General features: G+C 41.3%; 1 protein-coding gene across 2 annotated transcripts in view; it reads left to right on the top strand.

The window, feature by feature from the left end:
* rasa3 (RAS p21 protein activator 3) overlaps positions 1-20,152 on the top strand; it is a 50,299-nt gene that overhangs the window by 24,348 nt on the left and 5,799 nt on the right. The window contains exons 5-20 of one of the 2 annotated variants that reach the window (XM_061741621.1): positions 3,581-3,657; positions 9,730-9,810; positions 9,905-9,977; positions 11,037-11,110; positions 11,217-11,321; positions 12,217-12,373; positions 12,482-12,630; positions 12,993-13,107; positions 13,200-13,274; positions 13,361-13,484; positions 14,182-14,288; positions 14,541-14,618; positions 14,772-14,849; positions 15,084-15,157; positions 16,727-16,786; positions 19,709-19,820. In XM_061741621.1, the coding sequence (XP_061597605.1) occupies positions 3,581-3,657; positions 9,730-9,810; positions 9,905-9,977; positions 11,037-11,110; positions 11,217-11,321; positions 12,217-12,373; positions 12,482-12,630; positions 12,993-13,107; positions 13,200-13,274; positions 13,361-13,484; positions 14,182-14,288; positions 14,541-14,618; positions 14,772-14,849; positions 15,084-15,157; positions 16,727-16,786; positions 19,709-19,820 (1,539 nt within the window). The remainder of the gene's footprint in view (positions 1-3,580; positions 3,658-9,729; positions 9,811-9,904; positions 9,978-11,036; positions 11,111-11,216; positions 11,322-12,216; positions 12,374-12,481; positions 12,631-12,992; positions 13,108-13,199; positions 13,275-13,360; positions 13,485-14,181; positions 14,289-14,540; positions 14,619-14,771; positions 14,850-15,083; positions 15,158-16,726; positions 16,787-19,708; positions 19,821-20,152) is intronic. The other variant, XM_061741622.1, reaches the window with a different exon arrangement.

Here is a 20,152-nt window from a genome sequence, read left to right as displayed (position 1 = left end):
ACTCTCTTTCCGTCCTTTTCAGTGATAGTCAAACTAAACCGACTCGCTGTCAGTGAAAATAATGCTATGCTATGTAAATTGTGTAAGCTCAATAATTTTATGCTTTTTATGTGAATAGCTTAAGCTCAGTGTTTTTATGCTGTTTACGAAGCTTAGCTCGTAGTGCTGGGCGTGCGTAGTTGAGCAATTCGGGGGAACAAGGTGCTTCTGACTTTGAAGGGGTAAACTCATTTGGTTTTGTTTCTGATCAGCAGGAAACGGTTAATTACAAAAAACCCAGACTGATCCAAAACCAGCTGAAATTATGTATACCCGCCCAACTCAGTTTTTACAGTTTTTTGTAAAGTTGAAAATCACTCAATTGGGCATTGATCCCCCCAATCTGAGTGGTGAGCTTTTGATTAACTGACACAAAGGAGCTTTTGTCATTTTTAGTTCAGAAGATCTCCTTATAGTGGTGAAGGTTAAGTCGTTTTAAGACACATTTTCTCTGTTTTGGTCTTTTGCACTGTCACTTTCTTATTTTGCCTTTACTTTCTTGAGTCTCTTAGTCCGCTCTGCCATGGTGTCTACTGCAGCTCTATGAGCCAGTTTCAACACCGTCGATGTGTGACATAACGTCATTGATACACATGTGACACAAGACGCAAGCGAGTTTGCTGCTTTAAGTAAATAGGCAAGGTGATGGTGAAACGTCTCAGATCAAGGTGTTACTGATGATCAGAGATTGCACTGAATAATGTCAAAATGTTAAAAAAGAGTTTCACTTGTGATGATCAGGATTTAGGGATAAGGAATGACTTTTGTCACAGGAATGTGCTTGAGAAGCTTCTTCGACAAACATCTATGTATGCGTGGGTAGGTGGAACTGGTACCGTTTGCAATGTACTGTCCCTCTGCATCTTAAGTAGTGTTAAAAAAACCAACCCCGCCACTGGTTGCCCTCTTCAAGCTTGGGTTATTTCTCAGAGGCCTGGGAGCTTCAAAGTATCTCAGTTGTTCCTGAAACTACGATCTGAACACAGATCTCATAATATGCTTCACCCACTTTCCTAAATTGGGGGTCAGAGCCTCACGCAAGAGTTGGATATTTTCCAGTGTAATAGGTCGTGCACTAAGTATGTGTTGGGAGTTGCATTTCTCATTTTTACCATTACTATTGTACTACGACATGAATGCACTAATATCAAATCAAGTGTTTTATCCAGACTCCCATCCTGCATAAAGGATATTGCAAAAAAGTGATGCAGTGTGTGCATGTTAATGTGAGAATCAGGGCAGAGCCCAAACAAACAGAGTGTGTGTGCACCTGAAACATTCAAGTCTGCGGGGTCAAAGTCACCTGGCTCTCTATGACTTCTTTAAAAAAGAAAAAGAAATCCCTCACCACCTTTAAAGCCCAGCTGGTGAAATATTTAACGCACAGTCAGTCCATGTCATGAATGAATGAATGAATGTTCTGTGATGCAGTACTGTTCTAAAATGCTACGTTTCCCGCATATTTCTTATGTTTATGCCTCGTGTTTAAATTGACTCTATCATTCGACTCTATCTCTACCATTCACTTATAGCATCTTTAAACAATGGCACCATAGGTCTCTTTTTTTTTTAAAGATGATTTAGTAAAGCCCCGACACATAAAGTTTTTCACTTTGTTCTTCCATTTTTCTGGCAGAAATGGCAAAAAGAGCTTTCACATAGTTTTCCTGCAGTGACTCATATGTTTTACTGACTGTGTGCTTTGGGACATTGTGTTGTTACAATGTAAATAATGAGAGTTGAGGGTACTTTGGGGGAGGTTTTCTCTCAGCCTTGCTCCATACTTTGCATCCAGATCTTCCACGGTTGGATAATGCATTGTCTCAGCTGGCTTGCCAGACACAACCGTCGCAGCTCAGTGCGTGCCAACTAGTGACCTGGTCGGTGGATTTACTTTTGCAGCCTCTTTATTGGCTTTTGTCTTTAAAAAGAGACCTAATGAGTCTCCATAATGTCCCAAACCTGGCAACAATTCTTGCTTCATAAAAATTTCTTTAAAAGAACCTGGGGGCAAATCTTATAATGGTTGACGTGACTCCAACTGAAAGCAGTTTCGGTGAGTTAGCTGTTTGTACGTGTATGTTGTTCTTGTGACTGCGTTGACAGAAACTGTGCAGTGTCTCACGTTAATATTAGAAACCCTCATTGGGGCATCTCCTAGTTCTTATCACAGAAGAGCATCTAGGTCTGCAGCCGTCGCCATCCCAGACTCTGAGGTCTGTATATGAGCTGATGCCCAGTATCTGGTTTTCTTCACAGCACGAACTATGTTCATTCTTGAAGACGTCTTTTGTTTTAGGATTATTGAGGCTACTGTACAATTTAAAATATATGCACACGTGTTCTTTTATACAAGTCTGTATTTAAATTCAATCCTATCTTACTCTTCTATAGAAAATCCTGTCAACTTTGTGGTGATAAATAATGCCACATTTGTTTTTTTGGCTTTGTCAGCACTGATGTCAGTGTTGCACATCCAAACCTCACTTTTAAGAATCATAATTATAACAAACAATGCATGAAGAGCAAGTGTATTCATTTTTGCTTCATTATGGTTTCAGTGATTTATTATTAAATATCAAAATCCTCTCGTAATCTTGTTCGGGGGAGCCTTTTAGGCTTTTGTCCAACATGCTTATTTGTCGCATTCAATGTTTTCTACTATTCACTATTCAACACTTGCACTCACCCACACACAGATAGACAGACGGACAGACAGACAGACACACACACACACACACGCACACACACAGAGTGAACAGTGAGAAGTAACATCTGCAGACAGATGGGTGTGTGTAGCCCCGTGGCAGCGATCTGAAACAGAGACACATTCATACGCGGAGCTGCAGAGAGGAAGGATGTGTGCAAGAAGCAGAGCACAGAGAGAAAAGCGAAGGAGATGGATCAAATGAAGTAGGAAGATAGAGTGTCTCTCTTCTCTTTTCAATAGAGCATACATTGTTTGGCCTGTGCACATGTGTGTGTGTGTGTGCGTGCGTGCGTGTGTGTGTGTTGATCTCTCTGCTTGAATCACCCAGTAAGAGCAATGTGAGTTTGCATACTGATGCTTTTAATTAATGGAGCTTTTCTAGACAGCTGCACCACTGTCATTATGTCATTAATCCAATCACTTCAGAGAGAAAAAATCTTCAGCATGACGTCCAGGCTCGCAGCTATTCTGGGTCACTGATGGTGGAGGATTGCCACTTGGTACACATTTGTGTATTTTTGGGACAGGGATAATCTGGTCTATGAGCCTTACATAAGACATATAAAAGGACATCTGCAACATTACCAGTGTGTGATTTTGATTTGGAGTGTTTTGAACTGCTTGTTTTTAGTCGGGAGTAGAGATCTGTGTTTGAGCCTGTTGAAGGATTGTCTCTGAGCCGAAAACAAGTTTGAAGATTGGATAAGGTTGCGAGTTTCTGTCACATTAAGCAAAGGCTCTCGTTGCATCAACTCTGTGTCATACAATGTTGGCATGCACTGAACTGGAAATTTGACTCTGTTTTTTTGGGGGGGGTTTTGTGTCCTGCAGGGAAAAGTGCACCTGGAGCTGCGTCTGAGTGAAGTCATCACCGACAGTGGTGCCATCAACCATAAACTGGCCACACGGTGAGGCTACACACACATCATGCTTGAACTTTCAACTTCCATACATTTTTCTCATTATCTTCTTTATTCAAATTTAGTATTGATTGAATCCAATCCAGGCTTCAAGAGGCACACGAATGGTGTCATGTAAGGTGCTCCCAGGCTACTTTAGAAAGATTTTGGAACGATGCACACTTGCTCTTGTGCTCTTGTTCTCATGCGAGTCCCCTTGATTTTGTTCATATTTTTTTTCTGGTAATCCTTGTAATCTCCGACAGATGTGCAAAACTCTTTTCAACACTTTTAATTAAAGGTATTGTGACATCATTTTTAACATGCTTTTAACACTATTAAAAGTCTTGGCCAACATCCCTCAAATGTGTCTAAAAGAGTGTAACAAGAAAAACTTCACTCTAGTAATCTTTTCCTGGCTTTTTATTACAGTGTTTTTTTGCGCCGTGAAAAATGCTTCCTTTCCCCCCTTTCCTGTCAATCATTGCTCCGCTCCTCCTCCAAACCTCCTCCTCCTCCAGCCATACGCTCACAGCGGCGTCGGAGCGACAGGCGAAGCATGCACGGAAAAGCTGGAGGGCGAACCACAGCAAACAATCATAAAAATAAAGGCATGCAAGCAGCACTGTCCCCTTATCTTAAGTCCAGTCAGTGGCCGCGGGTCTTCTTAGCAGTTTTCCTCCGGTGATTAGAACAAAAGAGGCTCTAGCAGCTCCGTGTTAAGCCTCATTTATGGTTCCGCGTTAAATCGACGCAGAGCCTACGCCGTAGGGTTCAGCGTATGTTGCGCGTCGCCGCGTAACCCTACGCCGTAGTCTCTGCGTCGGTGTAACGCGGAACCATAAATCAGCCTTTATGGTGCGCTGGAGAGGAGAGGAGGCAGGAGCTGGGTGGAGGGGGCGGTGATTTAGCGGATCGTTACGTAACGATCCGCCACCAAACCACATGCGCCGTTTTTGCACAGTTATGAGGAAAATCCCAGAAAGCACACAATACACTGAATGTTAAAAGTTCGTTTTTTTTTGGGTGTAATTGATGTCAAGACACCCAACAAAACACAAAAAATCAAGAAAAATGTGTTTTTCATGTCACAATCCCTTTAAGTCGCGGTTTTGATTCGTGAAAATGTGGTGGTTCTGCTCTTTGAATGGCAGCGCAGCCGTCAGCCAATCAAAACGCCTGAGTGATCACAAGTTTGAACTTGTGATGAACTGTTAGTAGATTTCCAAACAGCCACTGTTGAGTGGATCCTGTGTAAATCTGGCTTTATATGGGCAGAGAAGAGTTTATAGATTGAGGACATTTTTAGGGTATTATAATTGTTTTGATTTAGTCTGGACACCCTGTAACCCTGTGTTAGTTTTTGGTTATCATTTTAATCTCTATTCATCAATGTAAACAATCAAACTTGAACAAAAAGGAAGACTCCAGAAAGTGTTGAACGGGATTCTCAGAGTATCATAAGGTCACAAAGTCTCTGTTTTCATTGTTTCTTCCAAAAGCACAACAGCAGTGTTTATCAATGTTTTATATACATTGTGAAACATCTGGTTGCTCCTTTTGGTGAATATACTTCACTATACTTCAAGATATGTCTCAATAATGAAAACTTCCTTTATTAGGGCCCGAGCACTTACAGTGCGAAGGCCCTATTGTATCTGTAGGAATTCTTCTTTCTTTCTTTCTTTCTTTCTTTATCCTTCTGAAGAAAGGAGGGCCTTTTTGCCCCCCTAAACGTGCCCCAAAAGTCACCAAATTTTGCATGCAAGCCAGGCCTGGTGATAAATTTGATATTTCATGGTTTGCATTAATGGGCGTGGCCTAATGGCTCAACAGCGCCCCCTAGAAAACTTTTCTCTGCCATAACTTTTGAACGGGTTGTGATAAAGACATGTGGGTGGTGTCATCGGACTCGGTATTGAGTCCTTGAGCTTGTTTGCCCTGAATTAGCCCCGCCCCTTCTTCTGATTGGTTGTCCCTATTTTCTGTTATAACTTTTGAATGGTTTGACATAGAGAGTCGTGGTTGGTGTCATCGGACTCGGTTTTGAGTACTTGACCTTCATTGGTGCAAATTAGCCCCGCCCCTTCTTCTGATTGGTCTATATTTCATAGTTCCTATTTTCGGCCATAACTTGAATGGTTTGACATAGAGAGTCGTGGGTGGTGTCATCCGCTAAATGTCCAGGCCTGAAGAATCTACATGTAAGTCATACAAGCGCTTCCACTGCAGCACGCCTGAACGTGCGCAAGGGTGCGAGGGCCCGTTCATCGCTGCTTGCAGCTCTCATTTTTTTTTAATCTTTATGACTTTTTCCCTGATTGTTACAGTGATGTGTCATACTGTAGACGACACAACATAACCTGGTTTATTCTCTCCGGATCACTAAATAAATAATACATTACTCTTTTTAACATAGCTGACGGTATCTGCACATTTTAGGGCCGTCTTCTCTAAGCAATAAATATTTTAGCTAATTGAGAAAAGACGATTCATGCCATCATTGATGGTGTTCTGAATCCAGATGTTACGCTGAAGTTTCCAGCAGTCTGCATCAGCAGATTTTTGCTTGCTGTGCTTCGTGCATCAAGATTAGGAACAAACCTTGCAATCTTCAACTATCCCGGGGCTTCAGTGCAGGAGGCTTTATTCTACCTCTGTGGTGCATGGCCTGTTACCTGGCAACGGCTTTTGACTGGCAGTGACATGGCTCACTGGTTTGAAGGTTTGAGCTTTTTATTTTGTGTAGAGTCAGTCTCCTTTTCATGTGTGAACCAAAACTATATGGAAAACACTGATCAAATTACCGGTACTGTGTGTGTGTGTGTGTGTGTGTGTGTGTGTGTGTGTGTGTGTGTGTGTGTGTGTGTGTGTGTGTGTGTGTGTGTGTGTGTGTGTGTGTGTGTGTGTGTGTGTGTGTGTGTGTGTGTGTGTGTGTGTGTGTGCGTGTAAGTGTGTGTGTGTGTGTGTTGGGGAAATCGCATTGTACTTGCATGCCAGAGCTGAACTTACATGGGGATGAACGATGCACTCAGAGATGTGTGCTTGTTGGCTTCACTGTAACATGCAGCAGGGAATTCTGGTGATGAGCCAGCATGGGCTCTGTTCCCAGAGCGCATTGTTGGTAAGGAGCTTAAATGGAGAGCAGAGGGTCATGTTGTCAGATTTCTCTAGAAAGACACGTGTGTGTGAGAGAGCAGCGCACATTCATCTGTACAGACTAAAGAACTCATTCACAACTTAAAATGTGAATTAATTTAATTTAATTCAATTCAGTTTTATATATATAGCGTCTATTACAACATAAGTTGTCTCTAGGCGCTTTCCAGAGACCCAGAACATTTATTACTTGTTGAAATAGTCGCTAAATTACGTAGTACATTTCAGCCTGTCCCTTCTCTATCATTGCGGTTGCTGTTCTGCATTCAGTGGCAACTGCCAACTCAATCATGTCAATCTTGATGTCGGAAAGTCATTTTGAATCCAAAGCTCCAGCTCAGCCCTTCTGAGTTTAAAACAAACAGCAGCCACCAAATATTTAGGCATCAAACCTCCATTAGATTGGAAAACTTTCAATTTTAGATCCAGCAGAAAAAAACATGTACATTTTTTTGGCACTTGTATTTTTATGTATTGGGTTTTATAGGATAGAGGTATTCATACCACACAGTCACATCCATCTGACTACATTTACAACATTACCGACAATATCCCCCGATAAGTTAGTTGGGCTCTACTTTGGCTTCTACTTTTCATGCATTCATCTTCCTTGTCAAAGTCTGGCCTCGTGACACCCACAGGTCTGAAGAGCTACTGTACCATCAACCTTCTAGTGATGAGTAACACACCCTCAGATTTCATTTTTGTTTTTAAAGTTTCAACCACAAATGTCAGTGTTTCAGATGAGCTCCCTCATGGGCCAAAAAACCGTCACACTGTGAACAGCTTTTTTTTCTCCCCCTATCATGTTCAGTAGCACTCATGTTAGTCTTTAACATTTAGTCATTACAAGACATTGAATTAAATATCAAAATGCTCGTTCCACCACTTTAAAACAGACAGAAAAACTGGTTGGTGGCAGAAAACCATAAGTGACGTATCAATAGTGGTGCCCCTTACAACAAAAAGTCTCTGCTCTTATTGATAAACTAAGTCATCCATAATGATAGTGACCCATAATCCCCTCTGCATTTGTTATGTGGGGTGAAAAAGGAGGCTGTGATGTAATTCGTTTGCCTGAAATGTTTTTTGACAGGAAACGTGGGAGCAGGAGCACATTAACCTAATATGAGTAATGTTGACTAACCAAACAAGTCTGCTTCACCGCCACTGTCTGGCATGTCAGAGCTCACAGCGGTGATGACAGAGAGAGGGGGCCGGGTTGTAGGCCAAGCAGGGGTTATATAAACGAGCTTACTGCACAGGAAGTGCTTTGGCATTAGCGATGCTTAACCCAGCCTATGCCTAACTCCTTATTTTGAACCTGCTCTTGTGTGTGTGGCAGCGGGATGGTGCGAGCTGTGTTGCATGTGTGTCATTTGAGTGGTGGGTAGCGCCGTGATTTGTCGTGTAATTCAACATGTGGTGTGACTAGTGGTGCATCACCGTGACACAGGGGGAAGTGATTTGTCCTGCCGTGTGCCCTGTTTGGGCGCTAATCCCCTTACGGCATGATGTCATCGGGCAGCAGGTCAGCCGTTACAGTGAGACTGGTTTAAAACAGATACACATTTTACATGTACTTTGCCGGACATGCAACTCCAAGATAGCTCTGAAATTAAAAGCAGTTTCACAGCAGAGTGTAAAGGTAAGGAAGACAAGATGTACCAAGTGTTGACCTCAGGTGTCACAACACGACAGACCCTGGTTCCAAAACATGTCACCAGCGCATGATGACAATATGTTTTTGACATAATTCAACTTCACTTTTGTGCCATTGGTGGAAGTAGTGATAGGACACCCATTTTATACGCAATCTTAAGGAGAAAACCTTGAAACACACACACACATTAGCAACTTGATCAATCAATAATGAAAAGTGTAACTTGTGTTTTCTTTGAGATCTTTACTAATTTTGAGCTTATTGTGTACTTGTTAAACTTAAACTATTAATTTAAATTTCATTAAACTTTGGTGAGAACCTAATCAATTTTATTGTGGTACCAGAATACTTTTTTTTAATGACCTCTTTCAATGCCCTTCTAGTTTGTGACTGGAGTATGGCTTCAAGTGTTGGTCTAAGCAAAGGTGTGATGACTTTTACCTTTACCAAGTTTTTGAAATTCATGAACATAGTCATTGTTTTACACAAAAAAAAACCCCAATGATTGATTTCTAGCTTAAGGGGGGCAGATTTCCTCCAGAATAAACTAATCACAACTTCTGAATGATCTGTAAAAAACATATTTACCCTGCGCTGGTCTGCAGGTTCTCAGAACTTTAATCTCCCATCTCTTTGCTGGGCGGCTAGCCCACACTTGGTTATCTTCATGTTTCATTTAAACAAGCTCCGTTTTTTGTCACACAGGAAGGTTGATAGCACCACCGGAGAGCCTTTCAAAACTGACAAAACTTTCAATTTCGATTTCAATCAGTCGACTGTCACAATAAATCCTTCAAACGCTTACTCGGTGGTCTCGGTGATCTCACCACCCCGATTTATTAGGGGTGATGAACATAACCTAACCCTTTTCACAGAATCTGAGGAGGAGGTGACATGTTAAGAGCAGACCTCAGAGGGCATGTGAGAGACAAATACTTCTTGTTCTTAAATAGACTATTGAACTAGATGGATTTATTGAAATAAACCATGCATGCCTGCCTGAACCCGCTCCCAGGAGTCGTCTGACTTCAGTCATTTGATTGATCAGTAATGTCAAGTTTTGCCAGGCCTCCAAGGATCTCTAGAGAGGATATCCTGCTATTTTGGGCGCAGCTTTTTCCAGCTTTTTTTTATTCGAGTTTTTTTCTGGGATGCTATGTGTTTGTTAGTGTTCTTTAAAGTTTAACCCACTAAGACCTGATGCAAATCATGTGAGAAGCTTACAGATTATGACCATGTTGCATTTCTGGTTTCTGCAGCGTGTTGGAGTGCCAAGGACTTCCCATCATCAATGGCCAGTGTGATCCCTATGCTGCTGTCTCCTTACTAGGTCCTTCAAGGTGAGTTGGAAAATGGTTTAACATTTTTTTCTCACAGAAAATGTTAGATAAACATGTGGCTTCATCTTTGTTTTGCCTTCTTTTTTTCTTTCAGGTCAGAAGCCAAGAAGACCAAAGTTAAGAGGAAAACCAACAATCCCCAGTTTGAGGAGATTTTCTATTTTGAGGTAGTTTAACATTAACTCGTCCTTTAAAGAGGCCTTTTCCTCTTGGGTGTTGGTTAAAAGTGTTACCACAAGCTGTGTGTGTGTGTGTGTTGCTGTGACCGTGTAAGGACCTCGTGCCTGTGTTTACAGTGATACTACAGCAATGAAACACACAAACACCAAATTATTATTTACTATAGCCACATCAAAACTGAAACCCTTCCTTGTTTTATCCTAAAATCTGTTAATTTCCTCATTGAAATCTTAAAAGCCCCTTTTATAAAGTTTGTGATGTTCAAACAGAATCACAGAGACGAAGGCGTCTGTAAATGCTGTCACGTTGTACTGTTGATAGGACCCAAATGCAGGAGAGCAGGAGTTCCAAAAAAGGTGATTTAATATAAAAAAACAAAGCAAAAGCGCTGCTGAGCAGGGTTGACCAAAAAACACTAGAGCAGAGAGAAAAACCTAACAGGAAACATGAAGGGGTGAAACATTACAGACCAGCAGGGAGCAAGGGAAAGACAAGACCAGATATACACAGAAGGGTCAACTAGACACAGGGGCAGACAATCAGGGCAGATGGGAACCAGGGAAGTCGAGACAGAACTGAAACACAAAGACACAGGTTTTAAAATAAAACCGGAACCGAAACAAACCGTGACAAATGCACTCATAATAATTTATATACAGTGAATATTTTTCACACTCCCTGTCACACTGCCCCCCTTAACCCTGGCTTTCTGCAGCGCTGCTCTGACATTTCTTTTCCGCTCCTCCCTCAAGTCTCCTCGCTGCCACACCAACAGACCGCGGGACAAGAGTATGATTGATTCAGGGCAAACCAAACAATCTGGCCCATTGATTTCTAACTGACAAGAGTGTTTTATTTCTGCCACGACCACCACACACACGCAACTGTTTTCAGCCCGAATCCCCTCCTCTGTGTTTCACACGCACAAAGTGTCCTCACACAAACACACCCATTTAAAAGTTTTTAATCTTTTTTTTTTTTACTGCAAATTAGCACAAGTTTAAGGCAAAAATATCAAATCCCTGAATCTTCAAATCCATTTTTAGGTTACGCGGCCACTGAGCTACACAAAGCGGCAGTTTGATGTTGAAGAGGAGGATGTTGACAAACTAGCACTGAGGTGAGTCACTCTATTCACTTATGGGAATTTGGCATCCTTGTTTCTAAATAAAAGAAGAAAAAATCCCTCTTTTATGCTTCAACGGCACCATGTGATTCGTGTTCAGGGTGGAACTGTGGAATGCCAGCAACCTGAAGTTTGGAGATGAGTTTCTGGGAGGCGTGCGCGTTCCTCTGCGGGTTTTGGGTCAAGCTGGAGTGCACGATGCCTGGTGAGAGGAACTTGATCTCCTTTCACTCATACGCCTCTTGGCTATGTCATCACTCAGCCTGGTTTTTTTTTTTTTTTGTTTTTTAATGTTTTTTTCCCCACTGAATGAGTGCTGTACTGTACCCCTGAAGCAGCTGGGCTGGGTTTCGGTGTCCTTTCATTTTGTGTTGGCATAGCAACAGCCTACACATGGCAAAGCAAGTTTCAACAATGACAACGGTCTTTAAAGTTTTTAACCAACTAAATTAGACTTCACTTTATTTTATGTTTTATAATAATAATAATTAGTAATAATAATAATAATCATTATAATAATAATAATAATAATAATAATGATAATAATAATAATAATAATAATAATAATAATAAAACACTTTGCCCTCATGAGACAACAGGGATGGAGCCCCAAGATGAATAATCATTCATTCTGTTATCTTTTTAAGATAAACATGTTCTGCCACTCAATTTTGTAGGTTTTCATATGATTATTTAGTCTTATTTTATTTATTTTGACTTTGTGATATTGATATAGCAGCACCTTACAAATCATGTGAACATGGAGTGGCCTTTCTGTTTATTTACTGTTGTGTTTCTGGGTATTTGAGGAATATAATCCTAAAATTGACTGTGCTTTAGCTCTGCTAAATCCTGTGTAAACTGTTAAATACTCCATTTGTTCCACAAGCTTGGTGCTAATAGTGATTATTTGCTCTTTAGTGCTCGACAACTAGTGTATGCTCAGGTTTTCTTGGTTTATCTGTAGAAAAGAGATTTGCGTAGAGAAGTGAGCATGAACTGACACATCAAAGGTTTGCTTGTCTGTTTTTTTCTGCCTTATATCACAGTTTAACCAGCAGTTCAGAGCATTTACTGTAGAAATCAACGTTTTTCTCCAGGTACTTTCTGCAACCGAGGGAGAACGGAGGGAAATCTGTGAAGGTGGAAGAGCTCGGCTCGCTGCGTCTGAACATCGTTTACACCGAGGACCACGTCTTCCCCTCTGAACACTACACTCCCCTCAGAGATCTGCTGCTGCACTCTGCTAACGTTGAGGTAAGAACAAAAAAAAAAACAGGCATCCTCGTTGTCCGGCGTCCTGCACTCTGACCACCTGGAGCGTGTTGCACCGCTAACGGCTTTGCATCCCTCATCTCTGTTCAGCCAGTGTCGGCGTCCGCTGCTCACACTCTGGGGGAGGTGTGTCGAGAAAAGCAGGAAGCCGCCATTCCACTCGTGCGTCTCTTTCTTCATTATGGCAAAATCGTGCCTTTCATCAGCGCCATCGCCCACGCTGAAGTCAACCGCACACAGTAAGTGAAAGCTAGATGCACAACCGATTCTGTATCGTTATGATCGTTTCCATTTTCTCCATTGCGGGCATCCAGAGGGTGTGTATTTGAGGCCTGGAAGTAATTTAGCATTAATGAATCCACTCCATATGCATAAACCACTGCTGCTGACTTTATTAATTAGAAGTTACTTTCCCGAGGAATAAATGCTGGGTTCGCATTTTGATTTGACTGCCAAAACACTGCCACTATGTAAGATTTACGTTGGATATTAAATGATTAAATGTTTTATTTTTTCTGGTAGTTCTTGGTGTCTCATCTGAAAAAATGAACCAAAAGGAAAATGGTTTTAAGTTTGACTCACCCGTGGCCTCCTTTCTTAGAGATCCAAACACCATTTTTCGGGGAAATTCACTGACGTCCAAGTGCATTGATGAGACGATGAAGCTTGCAGGGATGCACTATCTGCAAGTTACGCTTAAGCCGATCATAGACGAGGTCTGCTTAATTTTTTCCAAAATTTCTCCCCAAGTATAAATGGGAAAACGAGTAACTAAATGAGGTGGTGATGCTTTTTTACATTGTCACAGATCTGCACAGAACACAAATCCTGTGAAATCGACCCCGTCAAGCTCAAGGAGTCAGAGAACTTGGAGACGAATCGGGTAAAGACTAAAAAGCAAATGCTTGTGTGTTTGACTGTGTGCGGTCGGTGGTAATCTGACCCCTCTGGTGTTTCTCTCCCATTCAGGAAAACCTTCGTCAGTACGTAGACCGCATCTTCACCGTCATCACCACCTCTGGTGTTCGCTGTCCCACGGTCATGTGTGATATCTTCTTTTCTCTGAGAGAGTCTGCTGCCACCCGTTTCCAAGGTAACTGACTTCCTGAGTGACTTTGAAGAGATGCAGGAAAGCCGGTGAGAAGCAGCAGGAAATGAAAGAACAGGATGCGTAAAATGTCCAAGGACACTTTCTTTTATGTGCCGTTCACAGAAAGGCTTTTTGTGCTCTGCTGTTTCTGTCCTTCCCAAAGCCATTCAAAAGCCTCCCACACACTTCTTTAGGTTACGTGTGCTATATTTTCTTAGACAGCGGGGCCTCCTGTTGGTCATTTCTGAGTACTACAGTGACATGAAGCACAAGCACTTTGGCCTGATTGTTTTGGTTGTTTTTTTTTCTTTTGGGCAACAGCCCACATGACTGTACACAACATGCACTTTCTGGATCAGTTGCGACCTCTTAAGTACTCTCAAATGATTTACGTGGAAAAAAGTGAACTCTGCACTCAAAATAACTACTTCAGGCCCATTATTGTTTTCTTTTTAACTAACGAGTTGAAATGTTTTGTGGGACCAGTTATCTCCGTATTCACTATTATTTGTTACGTCTAAATGAAATACAATGCAATTTGCAACAAAGAAAATGAACAGAAAGCAAAATCAAACTTGCTTTTAAGATGATTCAAAAAACTGTGTTTGTACATTGACTCCCTGAAGAGTGTTTGTGTACCGTAATTAATTTTATGAAGGTACGGCGTGGGTGAAAAAGTCCTGTTTTCTCTGCCCTCTAGTTGACCAAGATGTCCGATACACAGCAGTGAGCAGCTTCATCTTCCTGCGTTTCTTCGCTCCTGCGATCCTCTCCCCCAACCTGTTCCACCTGCGGCCTCACCATCCAGTGAGTCTGATATATCACACAAGCACACATATCTGAAAGAAGGGCCTCAAATTATTTAGTTTGTTTAGTTTGTTTTCATTTATTTATTATGTCACATATATGTCTTTAATTCAAACCAGTCTTCAGCTTGCTGATCATTCTTGATTATGGAAAGAGGGACCTTTTTTGTTTAACTGGCTTAACAAAATGCTTTTGAACATGGATTCAAGTAGAAAAGGTGATCAATGATTTCATGTCTGTTTGTGTTCAAAGGATCCCGCCACTTCACGAACCCTCACCCTCATCTCCAAGACAATCCAGACTCTGGGGAGTCTTGCCAAGTCTAAATCGGTAACTCTTTCTGCACAGAACAAATTTTTCTGCTGTGTCTGATCTGATTTAGTCGCATCACCAAACTGAGCTTTACTTGTATTCCACTTAAAGCATTTTCTTTAAATAGGAACACAACTTACTGACCTCCAACCCTTTCTGTTTCTTTTGCAGGCCAATTTCAAAGAGTCTTACATGGCTGCATTTTACGACTACTTCAATGAGCAAAAATATGCAGACGCTGTGAAGAATGTGAGTGTCAGACTTTACTTTTATCTCACGCTGTAAATCTCCTCATTCCCCACTCATCACTTCAGCGATCAAATATTCTTTATGTCTTGAGTCTCAGATGTGTAAAGATAAACCAAGTTAAATGTGTAAAGAAATGTGCAGAAATCTTCTGGGGGGAAAAAAAGTGACTTAATTGGTAAAGGTAACACCTCGATGGATTTTTTGGTAAATGATGTCTTTCATGTTCCTCCACAGTTCCTGGATCTGATCTCCACCTCTGGTAAATGGGATCAGAGGAGCATAGAGACACCAATCATGCTCAAAGAGGGGTAAGGAGCCAGTGACTGTTACTCTCAGAGCCCAAATAAAAATGTATGCCTATGAAGTGCTCCCTCAGTACTGTACCAATATGGTCCTCCTTATGTGATATTATTGTATATTAGTTAATAGAATTTATGGAGCATTTATGTGCGATCATTGTAAAACTGTCTGGTGTACTGTGGCTGCTACCGTAACATCACTTTATTTTTCATTACTAACCACAGAGCCTTATTTTTATGTCTGTTTTCCGCCTTGTTTGGCTCATCTTGGCATTTTCTTTTTCTAGCAACAGACATGGTATGAAGGTAGAAAGTGATAGAGGAGAACACTGGTAGCACTTACAAGTCGGGCTAAATAAACGAAGCCACCGTGGTCAACCTCTGCTATACTGTGATTACGATCAGGGTCTGTCCTGCAGTTCAGACTCAGTGACTGCATTTCCTACCTCGTTTAAAAAACACACACACATGGAAGTGGCAGAGTGCCGGAAAATACGTAACCTCACCTCTGACCAATATACGATATGAAACTGATCCGAGTAGTCCAAGTGAACTAAAAAGATCCATATTCTTAATTCACTCCTGTCTCCAGCAACAGACTGATACAGATAAGTAATCATACGTTACTCACAGTAGATCATTAAATATCGCAGAAATTCTGTTACAGTTTACCCTTTCACAGGCGGCAAAGTGGAGAGGATTTAGTGCAGATAACATGAATAACATATAAACCAGGGATAATCAATTGGCGGCCCGCGGGCCACATGCGGCCCGCCAGGAGCTTTTATGTGGCCCCTGGTCATATTTCAAAAAAGGGGGTGTTTGTTGAAATTTTTTTTTTTTTTTTTTTATAATATTTTTATAACTGGCGACTATGGACTAAAATGGTTGTGCTCAATGCTTAATATAATATTCAAATAAGGAAATCTTGGTGGAAAGTGGTGCTTTGTCATTATGGCGTGTTTTATTAAAAGTAGGTCAATATCAACTTCATTAAGTTTGCACAATGCATGGTTTCAAAATGAACTTGCATTCAAAATAATATTTCTTTATCTGAATATTATATTTAACATTCACAATTACTAAATCTGGAGACTATTAATACATAATTCATATGTAAACTAGATATATTCAAATGTATAATACAAATGTATTATATTTACATAAGTCATCGTTTTTGAGTGCAAAATACATTTTGAAAACCTCCACATTTTCAAATTGTGCGGCCCTCTCCATACAGTCCTTTTGCAGATGTGGCCCCCGGCCGAATCTAGTTGAATACCCCTGATATTAACTGTTAACAGTGAGCTTTATACCAATCTTGTTTCTTTGAGTCCCTCTGTTTCTGATCTTTATGCACAACGTGATGTCAGGTGCCTCGCGATGTTTAGCAGACTAATGTGAGGGTGGCTTCAAGTTTCTCATGCAACACTGCGCTGGAAAAAAACAGTGAAACAATTCAGACCTTTGCACATGTGACCCAAAATGGTTAGAGTAAAGAGACAGAGCAGAGTAGCTGTGCGGACGCCCCACTCATCAACATCCCTCACCCTCTTTTGTTTCTGCAACCGGGCGTAGGAGTGTAAAAGTCACTATAAAGAGGGTTGATGGGAAGGGGTCTAAAGGCACAAAGGGCAGGTAAGCGCTTCTCCATGTAAAGGCTTGGCCCTTGTGACCCCCCACCTACTGTGTGTGCACTGTGACCACCTCACCCCTCACTCCACCTCCACCCAAACCAATACGGACATCCGCTCTCCCACCATCATCCACTACTGTAGATGCTGCCACACTTTACTTTTATATCCAGCCTGTGCACAAGCAACTTTTAAAGATGCTGCTACATTTGTTTTTTGTTGTTGTTTTCTGTGATGCTTAGTCCTCCTGCATTCCTAGTATATATCGTATACAATGCTGTGACTGTATAAAGTGAAGTGTTAGCCTTGAAGCCTGCTTACCTTAGAGGTGTTACTGGTGCTGATGGCCCGTTTCGTTCCTCTCCTCGCCAGACACGCTTGGTGTGACAGTGACAGCAGGGGTTGGTTACTCTACAAACATTTCTGGGATCTATTATCTGCCCACATCCTAACTCTTTATAGTCTCTGTCCAGGCCGTGACCAAGTCACTGCCACTCATGTTGGAGTAAGAAACCACAAATCTGAGTATGAAATCAGTGGGGGAGACATGATAAATGTCTCTGTGAGAGAGAGGAGTGACTTTGTTGTTTACATGTCTGCTGATTTGTATTCCTAATCTCCTCAAGTATGACCCTCAAATTCTTAAACAAAGACATCCTGCTGTTTACTCTCCCTTCAAGGGCCATACCAGTGGTTTTGCATGTTTTAACAATATTTAGTGCTTACCTCACAGTACTGTCAAACATTTTATGAAGCTTAAACATTTTACTAATTTATTTTCTACTCCGGCACAGGCAGCCGTTGGTTCTCAGCATGTCAGTGAGCATATACCCATTCAAAATAAGAGGCTTTTTTGCTGTTTTTGTAATCGGTTACAGTGGCTTTTGCACATGGTCTTTTTTTTTTTTAAATCCCAAAACTGAAAGGTATATAATGCAAATTAGACACAATATATAATTCTTTTGCTTAACTGATGATGGTTTCTTTGTCAGCTCCTTGAAGGGGACATATTGTGGGGAAGAAATCTACTGTTTTATGTTCTTGAAACAATTTATGTGGCTGTTTGTAGTCACTGCGAAGTCAAGAGCTCTGTCATTTTGTGTGGCGATGTCTAGGTTTGGGTCTGACTATTCCTCCTTCAGGGAGTCATTCAGATCTGCAGGATACTTTGCCATTCACAGACCAAGATCAGGGCAGAATTATCCAGCCACCTCAGGCTGCATTCGCTGCATAAGAAGCCCCCACCCCCCCCCCCCGTGATGTCACACATAGGTTTTCTGAAGGATGCTTTTGAAGCCTCTTTTTCATTGCCATGTTGACAGGAACGGATGCCCCTCAATTCCAGATAATTCAAACTGAGCAAGTGAGCAGAAACTGAATGGAGCACAGACACTTTAACTCAGTTCCCTTAAGTCAGCTATTTCAGCTCAGCTGGCTTAGCTTATGGTAACCTACGATGTTAAGTAATATTATCTTGCACCTATTCATTCTGATAGAATCAGTCCATAGATCCTCATCTCAGCTGTCACTACTGAAAAATTACATCTGGAATGAGCGAGAACTGAAACAAAAGCTAGCAGAGCTATGCTGGGACCTACAGTCCCTCACGGGCTGCGTTGCAGGCGACTGCAAGCCTAACCAGCTGGCATGCCGGTTGTTGGTAGAGCCTGTAGCTCAGAATTCAAGTTTACCAAAGGTGCCAAGCAGCTAAAGCGACAGCTTGCCATTTGACACCATAGACCTGTCCATCAAAAGAACACACCCTTAATGATGCATAAATCTGTGGATTAATATAATTTTACATGGCGAGGGACATAAAGATTGTGAAGTTTCGGACGCCGCCCCCTTGAGCACAACTTTAAAGATATGTTTTGACCAAAAAAAAAGGTTATTTGGAGTGTGTCTTTGTGCTCTTTTGACCAAAACATGTCACAAGCCTTGTATTAAGACCTCTAGAAACTGGGTCAGCTTTTTTGAAAAGTCATATGTTTATGTTTCCTTTAATAGTAACATGTGATAGGTGGCAGAAAGTAGTGACTTCTTCAAACAAAGAAGAGTTTTGCATGTAGTTATCTGTGTATGGTTTAAGTTGCCGCATGCTGAAACACACTGCCTTCTTGGATATCAGAAAATAAAGACCAACAGAGATAAAACACTGTATTAAATGTTCATTTTCAGTTTCATCAAACAGCAAATTATTTGAATTATAAAATGGCATTAAAGTTCACACTCATGTCAAATTTAGATTCACAAAAAAGCCCTCTCAATGTACGCTGGAACCAGACCATTTTTGTTTTTGAACCAATGCTGACGGATGACAGATATAGACTTGAATCAGTTAATTGAGTTTCAAGTGACTGCAAGTGAAATTCATCAAATAAAAAATAAATAAATAACAGAAACCAATGGCTGTCTGGAAGGGAAAAAGTCAGTGCATTGATTTATACTTAATTTATGGTAATACAGTAAAATTTGTAAAAGCACTGGTGCCTTTGATTTGCTGACCCATCTCCTTTTTCAACTCATAGACTGACGAATATGAGTGCTGTACTGAGGCGTTTTACAGTTACAGCAGCAGTCGTGCCAGCATGTCATTGGAATGATAAATGCTGATTGCTGACACCACAAGAACCCTTTCATGCCAATAGAAAAGTTTTGTGTCAAGTTTCTTTTTACTGCTCTTTTCGATTAAATAACACACACACACACACACACACACACACACACACACACACACACACACACACACACACACACACACACACACACACACACACACACACACACACACTCATTAAGTACTGCAGACAAGAGCAAGCGATACGCTGAGCAGAAGCGAGATAAATAAAGTTCCCATTTACATATTTGCATGAAACAAGAGCCTTCTCTGATTTCAGTCGTGTTCGTCTTTCCAATTTGTCTTCAGATTTATGATAAAGAGAGCGCAGGGAAGAAAACGGTTTGGAATGAAAAACTTCAAGAAGAGGTGGTTTCGCCTCACCAACCACGAGTTCACCTACCACAGAACCAAAGGTGAGGTCAGCAGGTTCACGGGGACTGCTTAGATTTGCATTCTTTCCTCCTCTGCTTGTGTTTATCTGCATTTGTGCTAGAAAGAGCGAGAGAGCGTGGTGTGGGTTATTGGATGCGTGTGTGTCTTGGGTTAGTGTGTGTTTGTTGCTTAGTCTGCATCATCCAACACGTGGTGGAGATTATTTTTATGAGGAGTCCATACATTCATGCATCCAGAGAAGCTGCACTCATAGCATACACAAACTAGTAGAGAATAGTTTTTGTTTTTTGTTTTGTTGTTATTTGATAGAAACTGTTTCCCCACAGATAAGTTGCAGATAATAAAAATTGAGACTGG

This window comes from Cololabis saira, chromosome 2 (assembly GCF_033807715.1).
Source record: "Cololabis saira isolate AMF1-May2022 chromosome 2, fColSai1.1, whole genome shotgun sequence".
NCBI lineage: Eukaryota > Metazoa > Chordata > Actinopteri > Beloniformes > Belonidae > Cololabis > Cololabis saira.
Note: the sequence above shows the minus strand (reverse complement) of the source record. Positions and strands in the feature narration are given on the sequence as shown.